Source organism: Panicum virgatum, chromosome 6N (assembly GCF_016808335.1).
Source record: "Panicum virgatum strain AP13 chromosome 6N, P.virgatum_v5, whole genome shotgun sequence".
In the NCBI taxonomy this organism is placed as follows: domain Eukaryota; kingdom Viridiplantae; phylum Streptophyta; class Magnoliopsida; order Poales; family Poaceae; genus Panicum; species Panicum virgatum.
The window spans coordinates 36873641-36891623 of record NC_053150.1 but is presented as its reverse complement, the minus strand read 5'-3'; the positions used below and the strand labels follow the sequence as shown (position 1 = coordinate 36891623).

The 17983-nt window shown below is 47.2% G+C and overlaps 1 protein-coding gene across 1 annotated transcript; it reads right to left on the bottom strand.

Annotated features, from left to right (window-relative positions):
- Positions 1-8816: 8816 nt before the first annotated feature.
- LOC120678627 (chitinase 8-like) lies at positions 8817-10719 on the bottom strand. Its single transcript, XM_039959878.1, has 3 exons — positions 10361-10719; positions 10168-10270; positions 8817-9344 (listed from the first exon to the last, which is right to left on the bottom strand). The coding sequence occupies exons 1-3, from the start codon at positions 10629-10631 to the stop codon at positions 8978-8980; spliced, it is 741 nt and encodes a 246-aa protein (XP_039815812.1). The 5' UTR covers positions 10632-10719; the 3' UTR covers positions 8817-8977.
- Positions 10720-17983: the final 7264 nt, after the last annotated feature.

Here is a 17983-nt window from a genome sequence, read left to right as displayed (position 1 = left end):
TGGAACTGCATGGACGTATGATTGGAATAAGAAAAATGCAACCAATTGGGTGACCAGACGCTAAGGTGCAAATTTTACCTCTTGCTATTGCCTTTACTGCCACTCATAAAAATGCAATAATTTAGCCTTCAGCTTTAATATATCTTCTGTATATTGACCTGATAGACATTGAAATTGCTTTGCAGCCTTTTGCATGGTTAAAGACTTAAAGTCCAGTATGTTACATCACTGATAGAAAGGAAAATTGGTTCCTGCACCATTATTAAGCTATGGATGATGCTGTTGAGTTTAACAGTGATGTCTTACGGTCTGTCGTCTGTGTAGCTCATATTTACAGTTCAGTTAGTGGTCTTCTATTAAATAGGTAAATGGGTGCATAAAAGAAACTTGGTTCACATTTTTCAACACCAGAGAACTGTTCCTGCTGTTGCCATTTGCCAACAGTCCTGCATTGTGCACAGTAAACTGGATTCTAGTTGCTACTGTACAAACTGGTGTGCCTAATTATGTCATGTCCTATTAATATGCCCTTATGGTCGTAGGGTCGGTTTTGTTTGTGCCCAAGTTTCGTCCGAGACAAAGTCAGCTGTTGCCTCCAATCCATCTAGTCCAGGCATACGGCTATGGGTACGCTAGCAAAGGAAAGGAGATGTTCACCAATAAGAAAAAGGAGGGGATGGTATAGTGTCTTTGGGTGCTAGTTACCGGTCCAACATGCCTCCATGATGCCAGATCCCTTGAACAAGAGAGCTCCATGTGACACATACTATCTGAAGCGTCCCCTCATAAGAGAAGACTTAAATGTGTTACAAACATCAGTCCCAGGAGGCTGATGATACATTTATTACATCAGATGGTTCATTACCGTACAACTCTACGCGGTAGTGAGCAGAGAAGTGTCACTATCGCGAGGATTACAATCCATACACACGCAACGATATTAAATATAAAAAGAAAATCATCAGAGTCTTGCGCCATGCGGTATCTCCTGCGGGTGACCCAAATCCACAGGCAAGGCTGGGTGCAGGACGGTACCCCTACTCAACGTCGTCAGGTACGAAGTCTGGATTTTCTTCTGTAAAAATAAAGAATGGGGTGAGTACAAACGTACTCAGCAAGTCCAACCACACCCACAGAGGGGGTATAAACAGAGTATGATGCACAGGGTAAATCAAGGATAAGGCTAGGGTTCGATTTGTGGAAAGCAATATTTTATGCAGGGGTTCGTTTGAAAGAAAGCATTTTTAAAATCAGTTTTCTTATACTGAGTAACACCAAGGGTTGATCCTCACAGGATCCAAATTTTAAGACTGCTACCGGACTCCTCGTCCGCCGTAGCACACGGCACAACTGCCGAACACATTTCCAAAACAACTCACGCCAACCCTTCCCATAGTAAACACTAGTTGTGAGACCACACCGTAACTCGCCCAGTACCGTGGGCACGGCTATTCGAATAGATTCTTAACTCTGCAGAGGTGTGCAACTTTACCCACAAGTGGGGTACCATAACACGGTCACCTTAGTGTCGGTGCAGATCCCAGCAAAGCCATTACCCACCTTAGCTAGACCTGACTAGCCATCACGGGATGCACCAAGGGGTCATCGACCTTTCACCTAGGTTTAACCGGGGCATAAGTCACTCGGGCTTATCCCTTATCCTTAGTCACCCGTTGCTCTCAGCTCTCCTGATGGCTATCAGACTAACTAGTGGGGTTTATGCTAAGCCGTTGCCCATACAACGGTCGAGTGGTTTGCACGAAAGTAGAGTTAGGTGAGATGTAACACCAACTCAGTCCTTAGGGGTGACAAGATGGATATCTCCCTTCCTTGCCCTACCACACCGGCACGAGCACACCAAACGGCAAATCACACTGAAATGCCATCCATCCCGTCTAGACTCATCTTTCGAAAATCCGCTTTTATCCCTTCCCACACACACACCTTTTCTTTATAAAACAAGTTGTATAAAGTAGCAGATCCTAAGCGTTCTAGTATCGATTAATGTCCAAGCAAAATCGAACATTAATCTAGGTGGTCAAGGAATGATCATAACAAATCAAGGGGGTGGTTATCCAACCGTGTTTTCATGCAAGCAAAACATATGCAATTTTGTAAAATAGGCCAATGGGTTGTGTTTATAAAAACTAGGACAAACTATGCATCAAAGGGCGGGATTGAACTTGTCGTCTTCGAAGCCTTCGGGGAGGTCCTACTCGAAGCACTGTCCTTCGGGCTCGGGGTCATGGAACTGGTCCTCGATCGTGGGCTCGCAGTACTGCTCGTCAACGGGCTCTCCTTCGTTCACACCGTGGTCTACGACACGTACAAAAAAAACACACAATCAAGAAAAAGAAATAAAAGTTTTATCGTTGAGCTCGAATCGGAAATAATTAAGATATGGAGTTCGGAGTAATATTTTCGGGCGGTTTCCTAATGGCGTGGACGAAACTATGTCATGAGAAGCGTGGTAAAGTTTTAGGTAGATCCGAGGTCGTTTGGCGCATGAAATGATAGTTATATAAAGGTTTAAGGGTTAAATAAGGGTCCAGGGACTTGTTTGTAAATATTTCTAAGAGTGGAAGGGCTTGATCATAATTTCTAGAAATAATCGAGACATACTGAAAAGGTGTAGGGGTTTATTTATAATTAGTTTTATATGGTGGAAGGGTTTATTTTGAATTATAACAAAAAAGGGGGGTTTCTTGTGCAAAATGGTTAAAAGGGTGAAGGGGTTCTTAAAAGAATAGAGGGAAGGGAAGGGGGCTCAAGGCAAAATTGCCTTTCCCCTTCCTCCCCTCGACGCATAACAGGGGAGGGGCACTGGCTCGCCGGCGGCGGAACGATTCGGGTGCCCTGGGCGATGGCGGCGGCCAGGAGGAGAAGGGAAAGAGAGAGGGGACCGAGAGGGTTCGATTCCCCCTCCTACCTCGGGCTGGGGTGGAGCGCAGAGGCGGGGCGACAGGAGCGGGCGGCGGCGGCTCTGGTGGCGCGTGGCGGCGGCGCTGGTGCTAGGGAGGAGGGCTGGCGGTGGCGGGGATGGCTGTGGGGTGGAGGAGCGGCGCTGGGGGGCCTTTTATAGCCCGAGTAGGTCGGTGGAGCGGCGCGGGTAGGTGACCGGCTTAGCGAGGTCCGCGGGCAGCCATTAATGGAGCTCGGCCGGTCTCGCGCGTCGCGGAGTGGTGCGAGCGGCGAGGCCGCGGCACAGGGCGAGCTCGCTGTGCGCGGGCGTGGCTCGGTGTGCTTGGCAGCGGCCCAAGCGTTGGCGCGACGCGGACGGCGGCGTGCGTGCGGCTTGGCGGATGGTGTGATGATGCGGCCAGGCGATGTGACGAGTCGTCAGCTCAGCGGGCAGCGGCGAGCGGCGCGGCGGTGCACGTGGGGCGCAGGGCGAGCGGGACCGGGCGGCGTGGTGCGGCCGGTGCGGGCGTGCGCGAGCGCGGCCAGGCGGCCGTGGCGTGGCGTGGGCGCGCGCACGGCCCGGGGCGCCATGGCGTGCTCGTGCGTGCGCACGCGTGGGCGTGCGAGATGGTCAGGGTGCACAGCCAGAGGCGGCGCGCGGGGCAGGCGGTGGCGTGGCATCGGCGGCACACTGCTCTGCAGCGTGGGGGCGAGGTCGGGGCAGGGCCGGGCGGCGTGCGCGTGGCCGGGCAGCCGGGTCGAGCCAGCTTGGCGCGTGGGCGGGCAGGGGAGACGGCGGTGTCGCTCGTGCGCGGTGCTCGGTCTAGGAGGGGGGTTCGGGAGTGGGCCGTGCGGGCTGGCAGGGCGCGCGCGGGAGCGGAGCAAGGGCGAGCGGCGTTTGGGGCGCACACGCGGGAGCGGAGCAGAGGAGAAGGGGGAAGCGGGAGAAGGAAGGAGGGGGAAGAGAAAAAGAACGGAAAAAGAAAATGGAAAAATGGAAAATGGAAAAAGGAAAAAGAAAAGAAAAGGAGGGGAGAGAGAGAAAAAGGAGAGGGAGGTGGAGGGATTCGCGCCGCGATCACGGTGCCCGGTCGGCCACGCGCGGCATCGGGCACGCGTGCGTGGTCGGGCGCGACGCGCAGGTCGAGGGCGAACAGGGAAAGGGCCGGGGTTGGAAATCGGACACAGGAAAAGATTTTCCGGGAAAAGGGGTTCGGGGTTTAGGAGGGTTTTGAGCTCAACGATGAAAAGAAATTTTGAAAAAAAATATTTAGCGTGTGTTTTATTTGGTAAATTTTTCGGGATGTCACACTATCCAAGGTGATTCCTTATGATCCATTGGCTAAAACTTAAATCCTTGATTTTCCACCTAGAAAACTGGCTTCTGCCTTGTTATATATCTCGCAATAATCTTAGCATTGTTAGCTTGCAATTTTTATGTGTACTGGTAAGATAGGGCATACACATAGGTGACGAACCATACACGTAATAGTTACCTTTCAAGGATCATAGGTCTAGGGTTTAGGTGACCTGTATGTTCTAAAAAGGTGACGAGTTAATTATAGGTGATGGGCTTCATGGGCAGGGTCGGACGGAAGGGTGTGCGGCTGCACAAGGCCCCCATTTTTGGGGCCCCCAAAATTTGTCCACAGTCCACCATGATTAATTAATATCATTAGCCCAACAATTATTAATTAGATTTTATTCTATTTCTAAAAGCAACTCGAGCAGATATTTTAAACAGACTCATATGTCAAGTTTAGAGGATGAAGCTAAAAAGATGTACTCTAGTAGACTCTCTCAAGTTTAGAGGATGAAGCTAAAAAGATGTACTCTAAGTAGACTCTCTACTAGACCCTTTATTTTAGGGAGGCCTCCAAATTTTCTCCTCCTTCATCCATTCCTAGTGAGCCTCTAGGGAGCCCTCTATCGTAAGTTAGAATTGAGAGACGTTGAACACGCGCCCCTAGCCAAAACACCTGCTAGCTTGCCCTTTTGTCCTCGAGTCTTGGCAGTTGCCAATTCATCTTCACATAATCACGACTCGCGCTCGAAGCCGACAAAGCGGCAGCAGCGGTAAGCAACGACAACAGGCGGCAGACAATGATCACAATGCCGCGTTACAACCAGACGGCAACACCTCGGAAGGCAGGTGACGTGATATAAAGATCACTTGAAGTCATATCTTCCGCACAGGGCCCCGCTTTATGCCGGCACGGCCCTGTTCATGACCCGCGTCACCTTACCTCCGCCAAAGGTGATGGGCCACTTTTTGCGGGGGCATAATTGGGGGGCCTAGGAGAATAAAACGTGATGTGCCTCATTTGTGCGCTTCACTTTCATATTAGGGCGACGCGCAACATAGTGGCGTCACCTTTGTTCGCGTCAGTATAGGGCAGTTCTTACATAGTGTGACTATCATTTCTATGATTCTAAATGATTAATGAGATGTCACCATACTCTTGAACGGTGTAAAGTGGCACGCATGCTTAGACTGAGCAGTTTCTTAAGAGAATGTACCTCATGATTGCACATTGTAACACATGGGGTCTCAACTCTTAAAACACCAAAATCATAGACAACACCTAAGCTGATGGAGACAGCAGCTCCATCATGCAAACTATATATGGTTTACATGTAAGGTACATTTGATATATACCGGGTAAAGGGTGAGGTTAAATGCCAACTGCCAAGTGAAATTTTAGCACTACTCATACTTGTTTATCTACAAATAGAGCATTCAAGTTCACCTAGGAGGCTACACAAATTTTACCCCTGATTGTTGCAGTTCAAAATACTGCACGCACTAAAGTAAGTGAACGGGTGTGTTTATGTAACCATAACACTCTTACCATGCATAGTGACCGGGCAAGGTTCACTGTAACTCCAGTAAAAGCATTTTTGTTTTCTGGATTGGAATTTGATAGTATGCCAAAAGCAAATCTTGCTTGTTGGTAAAATGTGATTGCAGATTGAAAATCTGATCTCATTTCGTAAACCAAGCTATATATTTGTGTTGTAAGTCTCTGGGTAACGAGGAAACCCATGGAGAGGGGGGGGGGGGGGGGGGGGGGGAATACCCACCTCCCATAAATCTGCACATGCTGGGTAACTTTGAATTGCATGCTGAAGGCTTTGTATGGCCTCTGACCTGGATTCTCCAACTCAGAATTTCATAATGTTTGCTTGCTGCTAAAAGTGGCATATAATCAGGTATGTATTGTATTAAGTAAATACGGGTGATATGGATAGATATTGGAGTGCTAAAATAAATCAAACTTCTGCTGTTGCTATCGTAGAGGAAGATGAGATTAGTGTAGATGAAGAAATCTATGGTAATCTTCAAGATCCATGTACTGAAGCTAAGGTGAAGACATCGTACGCGGAAGCCCATGGCTTCCTAGAGGATGGCCTCGCTCTGCAGTAGCAGAAGCTGGTTGCCGGCGTGGAGCAGGTTGGCCGGTGCCCACTGCAGTACTGCACGGCTCACCTCTAAAAATTGTTGTTCAGGCTTCGCGCGATGCTGTCCCCTTGTCAATTGTTCCCGGCCAAGGCACAGAGCAGGCCACCACGCAGCACGGGGAGAGGGGAAGTCGCGTCCTAGGGAGCTGCAGCTGGCGGAGAGCGGTGGCGCTGGCAGGACGACAGCTACAGAGGCAGCCGGCAGGCCCACCGTTAGGTGTAGGCGCTTTCCAGAGGTGGAAGATTTATGTTTTTTCTATTTGACCCCAAAACCAATCGATCTAGCCATGAGCAGGTTGAAGAGAGCTCTAATAGGCCTTGGAGGACCGAACCCACGTAGTGGCAAAATACGGGATGACTTATGGCTAGGGGTGAAAGCTAGGATGCACGGATACGGGTACGTGTATCGGATACGATATGTATCGGATACACGGATACGCTATTTCAAGAAAAACACCAATACGCAGATACGGATACAATTTTTTTAATAGAAATAAAAACACAACATGATTCCACAATGGATTCTTGTTCATTTGCTGCGCATCAATTTGAATCGGAGCACGTTCATCACGTCCAGCCATCTTCTAGAGTAGGTGCTAGTGCTACTGGGAGAATGCAAAGCCAAAGGAAAAACCTATCACTATCAGATCAGAGGGTGAATGTAGAAGCATAGAAGGGAAGGGAAGAAGGACTTACCCAATAGTCAGGAGCAGAGGCGGAGGAGAGGTTGTGGGGCCGTGGGGGAACAGGGACGGCGGAGGAGAGGCCGTGCGGGTGCAGCAGAGGCGGAGGATAGGCCGTGCGGGAGCAGGACAGGTGGCCGGCGCGTCGGCGACGTCTGCGGCGTCGGGCGGCGTCGCAGGTCGCGCCTGGCGGATGCGGGAGCAGGGCACCCCTGACCCCTAATGGCTGCTGCTCGTGGGATATTGGGAGAGTGGGAGGCCTTAGGGAGTTAGGGTTATACCTGTTTGTGGCCAGAATGGGCCAGAAAATATGTTGGGCCGTATCCAAAGTGGCCCATACGTATCCATACGCGTATCCTATGCACAGAAATATCTGAAAATAATAAAAATCGTTGGATACGTATCCGTGATGTATCCCAGCCGTATCCGTATCCAATACGTATCGGATACGGGATACGCTAGGTGAGCGGAGTATCGGCGCATCATAGGGTGAAAGGCCAACCAAGATAGGATATAGTTGGTTTTCTGCGAAATCTATTTCAGTAGAGTATATGATGTCGATGGCCAGAGGTAGAGCACTTAGTGGGCTAGGGTGGCCCCCATTTCGCTTTACTAACCCCAGGGAAACTCCGAATACAGGCCCACCGCCCACACTAGAGCGGGAGAGGGCAATTCGAAGGCAACACGTGGCGTTGGGAAGGAAAAGAATATGACAACCTGCCTTCCCTTCGCTCTATCTCGCAAAGCTTCGCGCCACTTCCGCTGTTCTCTGCTTTGCCGCGTCTCTGCTTCCCAACGTAAGGCGTGAATGAGGAGAGCCTCGTCGGCGACGAGACGATGTTGAGGTCGGCCCGCTGGGTACACCTCACCTGTGGCGGACCCGCACCTCCCACGCGGGGCAAGAGGCGGCGGCTGCTGCTGCTGCTATCACTACTACAAAAATCTTTTCAGAGGCGGTTGTTTTCTATTTTCAGAGGTGGGCTGACCCAACCGCCTCTGAGCAAATGTCACTGTTAATGGCGTATTTTCAGAGGCGGTTGTTTTCTATTTTCAGAGGATGGCTGACCCAACCGCCTCTGAGCAAACGTCACTGTTAATGGCGTATTTTCAGAGGCGGCTTTCTGCCCTCCTATGTTTATAGACTATAAAAAAAACAAAAAAAGAAACCACTGGGCCCGCCGAACCCATCGGGCGCCGCCACCGCCGCCGGCGCGTTCGCCCTGCCATAGCGGCCCGCCGCCGAGGGAGATATAGAGCCGCCGTGAAGGGAGCCGGGGCGGGGGGCGGTACTGGAGCTCGGCACGGCGTTGGGGCAGGGTGGGATGGCGTAACTCAGTTAATTAGAAATGATCGCCTGTGTTAATGATAGGCATTAACAGAGGCGGTTGTTTTATGTGCCCGCCTCAGAGCTCCAAAAAAGGTCATTGTTAATTAGTTTTTGTAGTAGTTATGCGAACCTAAAAGGGACCCACCCAATCCTTCTAAAGCCGTTCGATAGACTGATCCAACGGCTGCTGTGTGTTTTAGAGTGACATGGCGCAACGAGAGGGGCCAAAGAATCGGCCGAGAAGGGTCGCAATTTCGTATTTAGAGATTACTTGTGAAATTAGATGCTCGTGATATGATGTTAGAATAAGACTTTAGCCCAAGATGCCCACTGTGGGTGTGACAGGGGCATGCATGTAGATGTAGCAGCACGTTACAGAGTAGAGTCGTCATGCATGCCTCATGCCTACCTTAGTAGAATGCTAATAATGCTTTTTGTCAGCAGAGCGGGTGAAGTAAATCATATATATCTGTGATATATATCAACGACGAAATTATTATTATTCAACTAAAAGATGGCGCATGCATGTGCCACTTATTCACAGATCGCACACAGATGATGTATAGTAATAACTGTCGAGCAGCTAGCTGATCATGTTGAATGATCAGAAATGCTGCTGGGAGTAGCAGTCGAGGTTGTCGCCGTAGCCGACGCCTAGCATGTCGCAGTAGTGCTGGTAGTAGCCGATGCGGTTGACGTTGGCGTCGTTGGTCCCCACGCCGCACTCGAACCTGCCGTTGATGATGTTGGTGATCACGCCGTAGCCGGGCACCCGCCCCGCCGCGGCGTCGGTGCTCGACGGCGTCCAGTTGCCCAGGATCACGTCGTGGCACGACGGCTTGGGCGACTGCGCCGTCATCCAGAACCAGATGGCCGTCTTGAACGAGATCACGGGGTCCGTCGACACCAGGTCTGGGTTGCCCACCAGGTCCGCGCCGATCGCATCCCCGGCCTGCTGGTAGTTGGTCTGCCTGCGTCCATGCATCGAAATGAAACGTACCATAAGGAATTGTATTGTTTGAGGACAGCAACGTCACGTCTCATCGATCCATGTGCTGCTGCAAATATAATATACTCCGTCCGTCTCAAATTATAAACCGTTTTGATTTTTCTAGTTATATAATTTTTAGTATACATCTAGATATATATAATGACTAGGTGCATAGTAAAACTAATGTATTTAGAAAAACGAAAATGATTAATAATTTGGGACGGAGGAGTAATAGCCTTAATCTGCAAGTTGAAACAATTGAAAACATTTCTCACCAAGATTAGGCCCATCGTACCTCTCACGGAGGCCTCACTTGTCAGGCCAAAAGGCCTGACAAAAGAGAGGGGGTGATTGGTTTCGTAAATGTTTTCCACCAAAATCCTATTACTTTTTACACCAGTAATTTCCTATACCAATTTCTTGTACCCATATATTACTTTTATTTAGCATACACATACTTTCCTTTGCACATATATTGACTCATAATTCACGTCATTTTTTTTGGAAGGATAATAATTGACATCATTGTTTATGGAAGGAAAATAAAGTTGTGTATTATTTTTAGAAGAAAAATAAATGGCATTGTTGCTTGATGATTTTGGAAGGATATTAATTGACATCATTGTTTTATGGAAGAAAAATAAAGATGTGTATTATTTTTTGAAAGAAAATAAATAACATCATTACTTTATGGAAGAAAAATTAAATACGTGTATGTGGCACGTACATCTTCTCTAGTTTCTATAAACAAATAAAATTTGTGTGATCGTTCATCACATTATGGAAATGATTAGGTCATTTACCCTGTCAATTGGATGGGTCCTCGTCCGTAGTAGGGAGGCGACGTCGCCTTGTTGATCTCTTCCTTGAAGCAGTACCCCCAAGTGTACTGGCCAGCAGCTCCGCCTGTTCGTCGTGCCCGTGCGGGTCAGTTACTTTGTGTACTGTCAAAGCCTAATCGATCGCAGCGAAACACATGCGGCAGGTACTACTGACCGTTGGTCTCGTGGGAGGTCTGGCCGAAGAAGGCGGCGAGCTCGCGCCTGTTGTCCTCGTCGCTGTTGCCGCTGGTGCCGAACCCTGAGAAGGCGCCGGCGGCCTGGATGAAGGCGTCGTAGGTGTAGAACCCGTTGGCGGGGCAGATGGAGTTGTCGCGGTTGGGCAGCATGCTGTTGTACACGTCCTGCGTGATAATGGAGCCCACGTCCGCCGCCGCCACGCCGACCAGCAGCGCCGCCATGGCCGCGAGCGCCAGCCTCGTCGCCATGGCTAGCTCGTGGCTCTCGGTTCTTTGCTCGTAGCTAGCTGGAACCTGGGACGCTTGCTAGTTGCCTGGGAATGGGATGGTGTCCAAGCTGCTGGCTTTGCCGCGGCATATATAGAGCCGCCCACTAGGAGGCAGTGCTTTCCCGGCCCGTCAGAGACTCATAGTTCACCGTCGCGTACGCAACGGCAACGATTTTTCTCTGGTGGGATCTGTCTTTCTCGGGAGGGTTTACCTGTTAGCTAGTCAACTAGAAATCCCCATTTCTGATCTCAGAGAAAAAACTAGAAATTTCTCCACCGCCTAAACAAGCCGAGCATTATTTTTCGGATTATTTGTGACTTTTTCCTGACCAATGGCGAGACTGCGGCGTTCTTGGCGGATGAGGGCGACATATCGATGGAGCCTACGGCATCGCATGCCGTATCCTGCACACGAACCACAAAAGTCCTCTGTGAAAACAAAATGAAGCACACGGTTTCCACAGCGCTTGGACTACGTGTAGGTAAACGGGTAGGCTACGCTAGCATCACTACCGCATAAACCCAAGATACTTGCGAGTAGGAGATCATAGATCGTTACCACTAGACGCGCAGCGCAGCGGAAGAAGTCGCGCGTCGATGTAGAGGAAGTAGTCGATCACGTCCCACGAACCGAGCTCCTCGTACTTGATCCCAGCAGCCGATCAGCGCAGCAGTCGCAGCAGCGCCTCCACGGAGTCCACACGTACGGGGATGAAACGCCGGGCGTCGGTGTGCTAGCACCGCACGCACGGCAAGGGCGGCGGCCGAGAGAGAGGGAGGGGCGGCGGCTAGGGAGGTGGCGCGGCTCTGGTCATCGCCCCCTAGCCCCTCCCTCATATATATAGGGCGTACTAATGGGCTTCTATCTCATAGGCCCATTAGTAACCCTAATCCCTCTTGGATCAATATCCACATGGGCCTTTAAACCGTATTGTGATGATGGGCTCTTGGGCATATCACCAACAATCTCCCACTTGCACTAGAGACAATCATACATGCAAGCTTTCCAACATTCCAAACCCCTTAAGTGTGTGACCCGTTAGGTTCATATGTAGGTGGTCGTGATCGGAAATCATTTCCGAATCACAAGTCAATAGCGGCACCTAGCAGGGCATAGTGACTCACAAATACACATAAAGATCATATCGGCCGAACCATAGATATACTCATACACCGATCCCTTTGCCATACGATACCAGTCAAGCTCAAAGCGAGATGCGTGCCACCTCTGTGATAGCTCGACCATTCTCTCGATCTAATAGTGGATTCTATTCATAACTAACCTTTAGTCATCATGATTAACTCTTTAATCACTTTGGCATGGCCATGCACTTTCAAATCCAACTATCTCGAGGGGCCCAGAGATATCTCTCCCGTTATCTAGGAGGGGCAAATTCCATCTTGATCCGCTCACATCCCATTCCATGTTTCATGACATACCTGTAAGCTGCTTTTGTAACTACCCAGTCACGGAGTAGCGTTTAGCAGCCCCAAGATGCACCACTACACACAGTGAGAAACAATGGCGATCTCAGGTCTAAGGATTCAGTAGGTATAACACTCAAGAACAACTGATGGCACATACAAAATAACAATCCCAACATTGTCTTGGCGTGGGTCAATCCAACACCATGTTCACCAACATGTGTCCACATCATTAATCCGATATCTCCATATCCATGATCCGTGAAACATGATCATCAATTAATGCATGTGCTAGTCTCAATGTCGTTGTTGTCCCACACAACGACATAAACTAGGGATAATTTAGAATTATATCATTTTCAACAAAGAGTTTCACGAACAAGTCACATACTTGATAATCAATGTAAAATAATCATCCATGGAACAAATAACAATTATTTATCATTACATAAACATACTCATGACATAAAATCTCCCACGCACACTAGAATCACTGATGTAAGTATCTAATACCCATAGATCTCATGTGCGCCTCATGCTTTGGTTGTGGGAGAGGCTTCGTCAACGGATCAGTAACGTTTGAATCCGTGTGCACCTTGCAAACCTTCACATCACCTCTCTCAACAAAGTTACGGATGAGGTGATACTTTCGCAGTATATGTCTGGACTTCTTAGTTGTTCTAGGCTCCTTTGATAGTGCAACGGCACCACTATTATCAAAATAGAGGTCCACTGGACTGGACGCACTAGGAACAACACCCAAGTCAGAAACAAACTTTCTGATCCAAACAGCTTCTTTTGCAGCTTCGGAAGCTGCAATATACTCGGCCTCTGTCGTCGAATCAGCCACCGTATCTTGCTTGGAACTCTTCCAGCTCACTGCCCCACCATTGAGGCAGAAAACAAAACCGGATTGCGATTTGGAGTCATCTTTATCTGTTTGAAAACTAGCATCGGTGTAACCCTTTACAAGGAGCTCATCTTCGCCTCCAAATATTAGGAACATGTCCTTAGTTCTTCTCAAGTACTTAAGGATACTCTTTACAATTGTCCAGTGAGGTTCACCGAAATCTGACTGATACCTGCTCGTAACACTTAGAGCAAAGGAAACATCTGGGCGCGTGCAAAGCATAGCATACATGATCGACCCTATAGCTGAAGCATAAGGAATCGTACTCATCCTCTTTTGCTCATCAGGTGTCGAAGCACACTGACTCTTGCTTAGAGTAATGCCATGTGACATTGGCAAGAAACCTTTCTTGGAATCTTGCATATTGAACCGATTCAATATCTTGTCAATGTACGTGTCTTGGCTCAATCCAATTAGCCTTTTTGATCTATCTCTATAGATCCTAATACCCAGAATATAAGCCGCCTCTCCTAAATCCTTCATCGAAAAACTCTTTTTCAATGAGGTTTTAACGGCTTCAAGCATTGGAATATCATTTCCGATCAGTAATATGTCATCCACATATAGGACCAGAAACACAAGTGCGCTCCCACTAGCCTTTTTGTAAACACAAGGCTCATCTTCATTCTTGATGAAGCCAAACCCTTTGACTACTTCATCAAAACGAATATTCCAACTCCGAGATGCTTGCTTCAATCCATAGATGGACCTCTGAAGCTTACATATTTTCCCAGCATTTTTAGGATCGACAAAACCTTCAGGCTGTGTCATATACACATCCTCACTTAGATGTCCATTAAGAAATTTTGTTTTGACATCCATTTGCCATATCTCATAGTCATAATATGCGGCAATTGCTAGGAGAATCCGAACAGACTTTAGCATTGCGACGGGCGAAAAGGTTTCCTCATAGTCAACACCTTGAATTTGTCGGAAACCTTTCGCTACCAATCGTGCCTTATAGATGTGAACATTTCCATCCATGTCTAATTTTTTCTTAAAAATCCACTTACAGTCGACAGGTCTTACACTGTCAATCTGATCGACCAAGTTCCAAACTTGATTATCATGCATGGATTTTAACTCGGATTCCATGGCTTCAAGCCATTTGTCGGAGTCGGGTCCTAGCATTGCTTCTTTGTAGGTCAAGGGCTCATCATTTTTCATCAATAATACATGGCGCTCCTCCGTAATAAGGAGGTTGAGCTTGTCAGTAGCGCGACGTGCCCTTATAGACCTTCGTGGGGCTGGTGCCTCAACTACGGGTTGTGCAACATCTTGCACATCCCGTGGATCTTTAGTGGGTGCTGAAACAGTTTCGGGTGTTTCCTGAATTTTTTCAAGTTGCACCTTGCTCCCACTAAATCCTTTTGAGAGAAACTCCTTTTCTAAGAAAACACCATTGCGAGCGACAAACACTTTGCCTTCCGCCTTATTGTAAAAATAATATCCTTTGGTTTCCCTAGGATACCCCACAAAGAAACATTTGTCTGACTTTGGAGTGAGCTTATCTGACATCAAACGTTTGACATAAGCCTCACATCCCCAAACTTTGAGAAAAGATAATCCGGAACGCTTCCCAATCCATATCTCATATGGTGTCTTCTCAACAGACTTACTTGGAACCCTATTCAGTGTGAACGCAGCAGTTTCAAGAGCATAACCCCAAAATGACAATGGAAGATCAGCTTGGCTCATCATGGACCTAACCATGTCCAACAAGGTTCAGTTCCTCCGTTCGGATACCCCATTCCATTGAGGCGTTCCGGGCGGAGTTAGCTGCGGAATAATTCCACATTGCTTCAAATGATCACCAAATTCAAGGCTCAAATATTCTCCTCCACGATCAGATCGCAGAAATTTAATTGTCTTGCCTAATTGATTTTGTACTTCATTCTGAAATTCTTTGAACTTTTCAAACGATTCAGACTTGTGCCTCATTAAGTAGATATAGCCATATCTACTAAAGTCATCAGTGAAAGTAATGAAGTACTGAAAACCACCTCTGGCTATTGAGCTCATTGGTCCACATACATCGGTATGTACAAGTCCCAACAAGTCACTCGCTCTCTCACTCTGACCAGTGAAAGGCGCTTTGGTCATCTTTCCAAGCAAACAAGACTCACATGTGTCAAATGATTCAAAATCAAATGAGCTTAACAATCCATCTTTATGGAGTTGTTCAATGCGCTTCTCATTTATATGACCTAAGCGACAATGCCAAATAAAAGTGGGATTCAAATCATTTGGTCTAAGCCTCTTAGTATTAATGTTACAGACAGATTTATCCTCAAGATCAAGAACATATAATCCATTCACCAATGGACAATGAGCATAAAAAATACCATTGCAAAAGATAGAACAACGTTTGTTCTCAATTACAATCTTAAAATCACCAACTTCTTCCAAACATGAAGAAGAAATAATGTTCTTGCTCAAACCAGGAATGCAATAACAATTATTTAATTCCAAAACTAATCCGGAGGGTAGAGACAAGTGGTAGGTGCCGACCGCCAACACCGCAACCTTTGCGCCATTGCCGACCCGAACGTCCAACTCGCCTCTTGCAAATCTTCTAGTCTCACTTAGACCCTGCAACGATTTGCAAGTGTGAATCATCGATCCAGTATCAAATACTCATGATTCACTAGAAGATAATGCAATATTTATTTCTATAACATTTATACCTGAAGTGGAAGTCTCACTTCCCTTCTTCTTCTTCTTTTCTTCCAAGTACTTCTTGCAGTTCCTAGACCAATGTCCCTTTTCATGATAGTGGAAGCATTCATCTTCAGAAGTAGGGCCAGATTTGGCCTTAGGTGCTGGCTTTAGCTTAGAGCCTGAGGACTCACCACCGGAACTCTTTTCCTTGCCTTTACCTTTGGGATTAGGAGGCGTCCAATGCTTCCTCTTTTTGTTCCCCTTCTGAATCATCATCACATGATTGGGATTCTTCTTAATGCTCTCCTCTGCTGTTTTTAGCATCCCATGCAACTCACTCAATGTTTTATCCAAGCCATTCATCTGAAAGTTCATGATAAAAGGCTCATAGCTCGCCGGGAGCGACTGGAGAATAACATCAGTAGCCAAGTCTTGGTGAAGTTCAGAACCAAGTCTATCCAAAGTCTCAATATAACCAATCATTTTGATCACATGAGGACTGACTGGGCTACCTTCTGCCAGCTTGCACGCAAACAAGGACTTTGAGATATTGAACCTCTCAGTCCTGGCTTGGTTCTGAAACATCCCACGCAGCCCCTCGATCATGGTATGAGCATCCGCATGCTCATACTGCTTCTGCAGATCAGGGGACATGGTGGCGAGCATAGACAGCTGACATCAAGTGAGTCATTGCAGTGCTTCTCATAAGCTCTGCGATCAGCAGCAGTTGCATTGTCAGGGAGATCATCAGGATATGGCTGCTCAAGAACATACTCCTTTTTCTCTTGCCTGAGAACAATTCTCAGGTTGCGGTACCAATCAATAAAGTTTGTTCCATTCAATTTTTCTTTCTCAAGAACAGAACGCAAATTGAAAGCGGAATTGTTATTGGCAGACATGATCTACAACATTAAAGTAAAGCAAGATTTCAGCACTAAGTTTATGTAAAGACTTTCATTAACTGATTTAACAAAAGACAACCTACTATATCAAAGTCATCTTCCCTCTAATGACATATAGTGGTTCAAGATCCATAATCACTAAAATTCTAGTGAGCTTTAGCATCACGGCTAGAAAAGTAGTGATACAGGTAAGTAACAAATTACTAATCACATCTCTATGCGACTCTTGTTTGTTGGGTGGCATCCAATGCCCCGGCCCCAACCCTATGCCTTAAAGCCCAAAACTGTTTTGATAGCTTTGCTGAGTAAACCAATACTATGCTTGTGAATGTCCGACATCCACCCTATACAAAAGTGATAGCTGAGGGTACTCTACTTTGGTAAACCTACCACACAACGATCAAAATTTATAGGTGCAGCTATTGGTAAAAGGCATCAAAAACTCAACCTTTTCTAAGGGAAGCTATTCTATCATGATTAAAGCATCCACCATATGTAAAAGCATGAAAGAATAGTATGACAGGAAAATAAACATCACAAGCATATAATCATATTATATTGTGAATAGTATGGCCTCTTGCATCACAATGGGCACCATCGCCATGGCTCCAAGGTGACCTCCATTGCCATCCGTCCTGTCTTGTGGTGATCATCATCGCCATCATGATTGAAGCCTCCATGAAAAGATACTAAGCTACTACATCTAATAGCTAGTGAAATAATTACATGAGGATTCAAACATCACAAGTCGACACGCAGGTCGTTATACAATAATGGTGCAACCTCAACCCGGTTGTGTTAACTTGCGACACGCAGGCCGCACAAATCATCACATACATCATCACATGACATTGAGGCCATACCATTCACATCACACCCTGCAAAAACAAGTTAGGCGTACGACGTGTTCTACCAAAGTAGCGCTTGAGAAGCCGCTACAGCGAGAAAGCAACGGCGGTCCCTATGAAAACCTCACGGAATTACACAGATCGCATCTATGGAATCTCTATGAAAATCTCATCAGAGTGATCGCATCACCTCAAATCCGAGCCATTCATAATGCCTCAATTTTCACTAGGTCAATCACCTTGACCGTGCAAACTTTGCACTTGAGAAGACTGCATCTACACATGACCTTGATCTGTTGGTTCAATCTGCTGACTATGCACACAGTTAGTCCCGATGGTGATTCCAGCCGGTAGGGACATGTCGTATGCATAACAGAGAAAGAACACAAACTAATCTTTTGTCATATGCCGCGCAATCAACTCGCTCCAGTTTTAACCCCTTATGACCAATTGATCTAATCAAACCGTGCAAAAGTAATAGATCCAATCTACTACAACAACATATCACCTATATGCAAAAGATCCAGACCAAAAACTACGCAAGATGGCTCTGGTACCACTGTAGGTAAACGGGTAGGCTACGCTA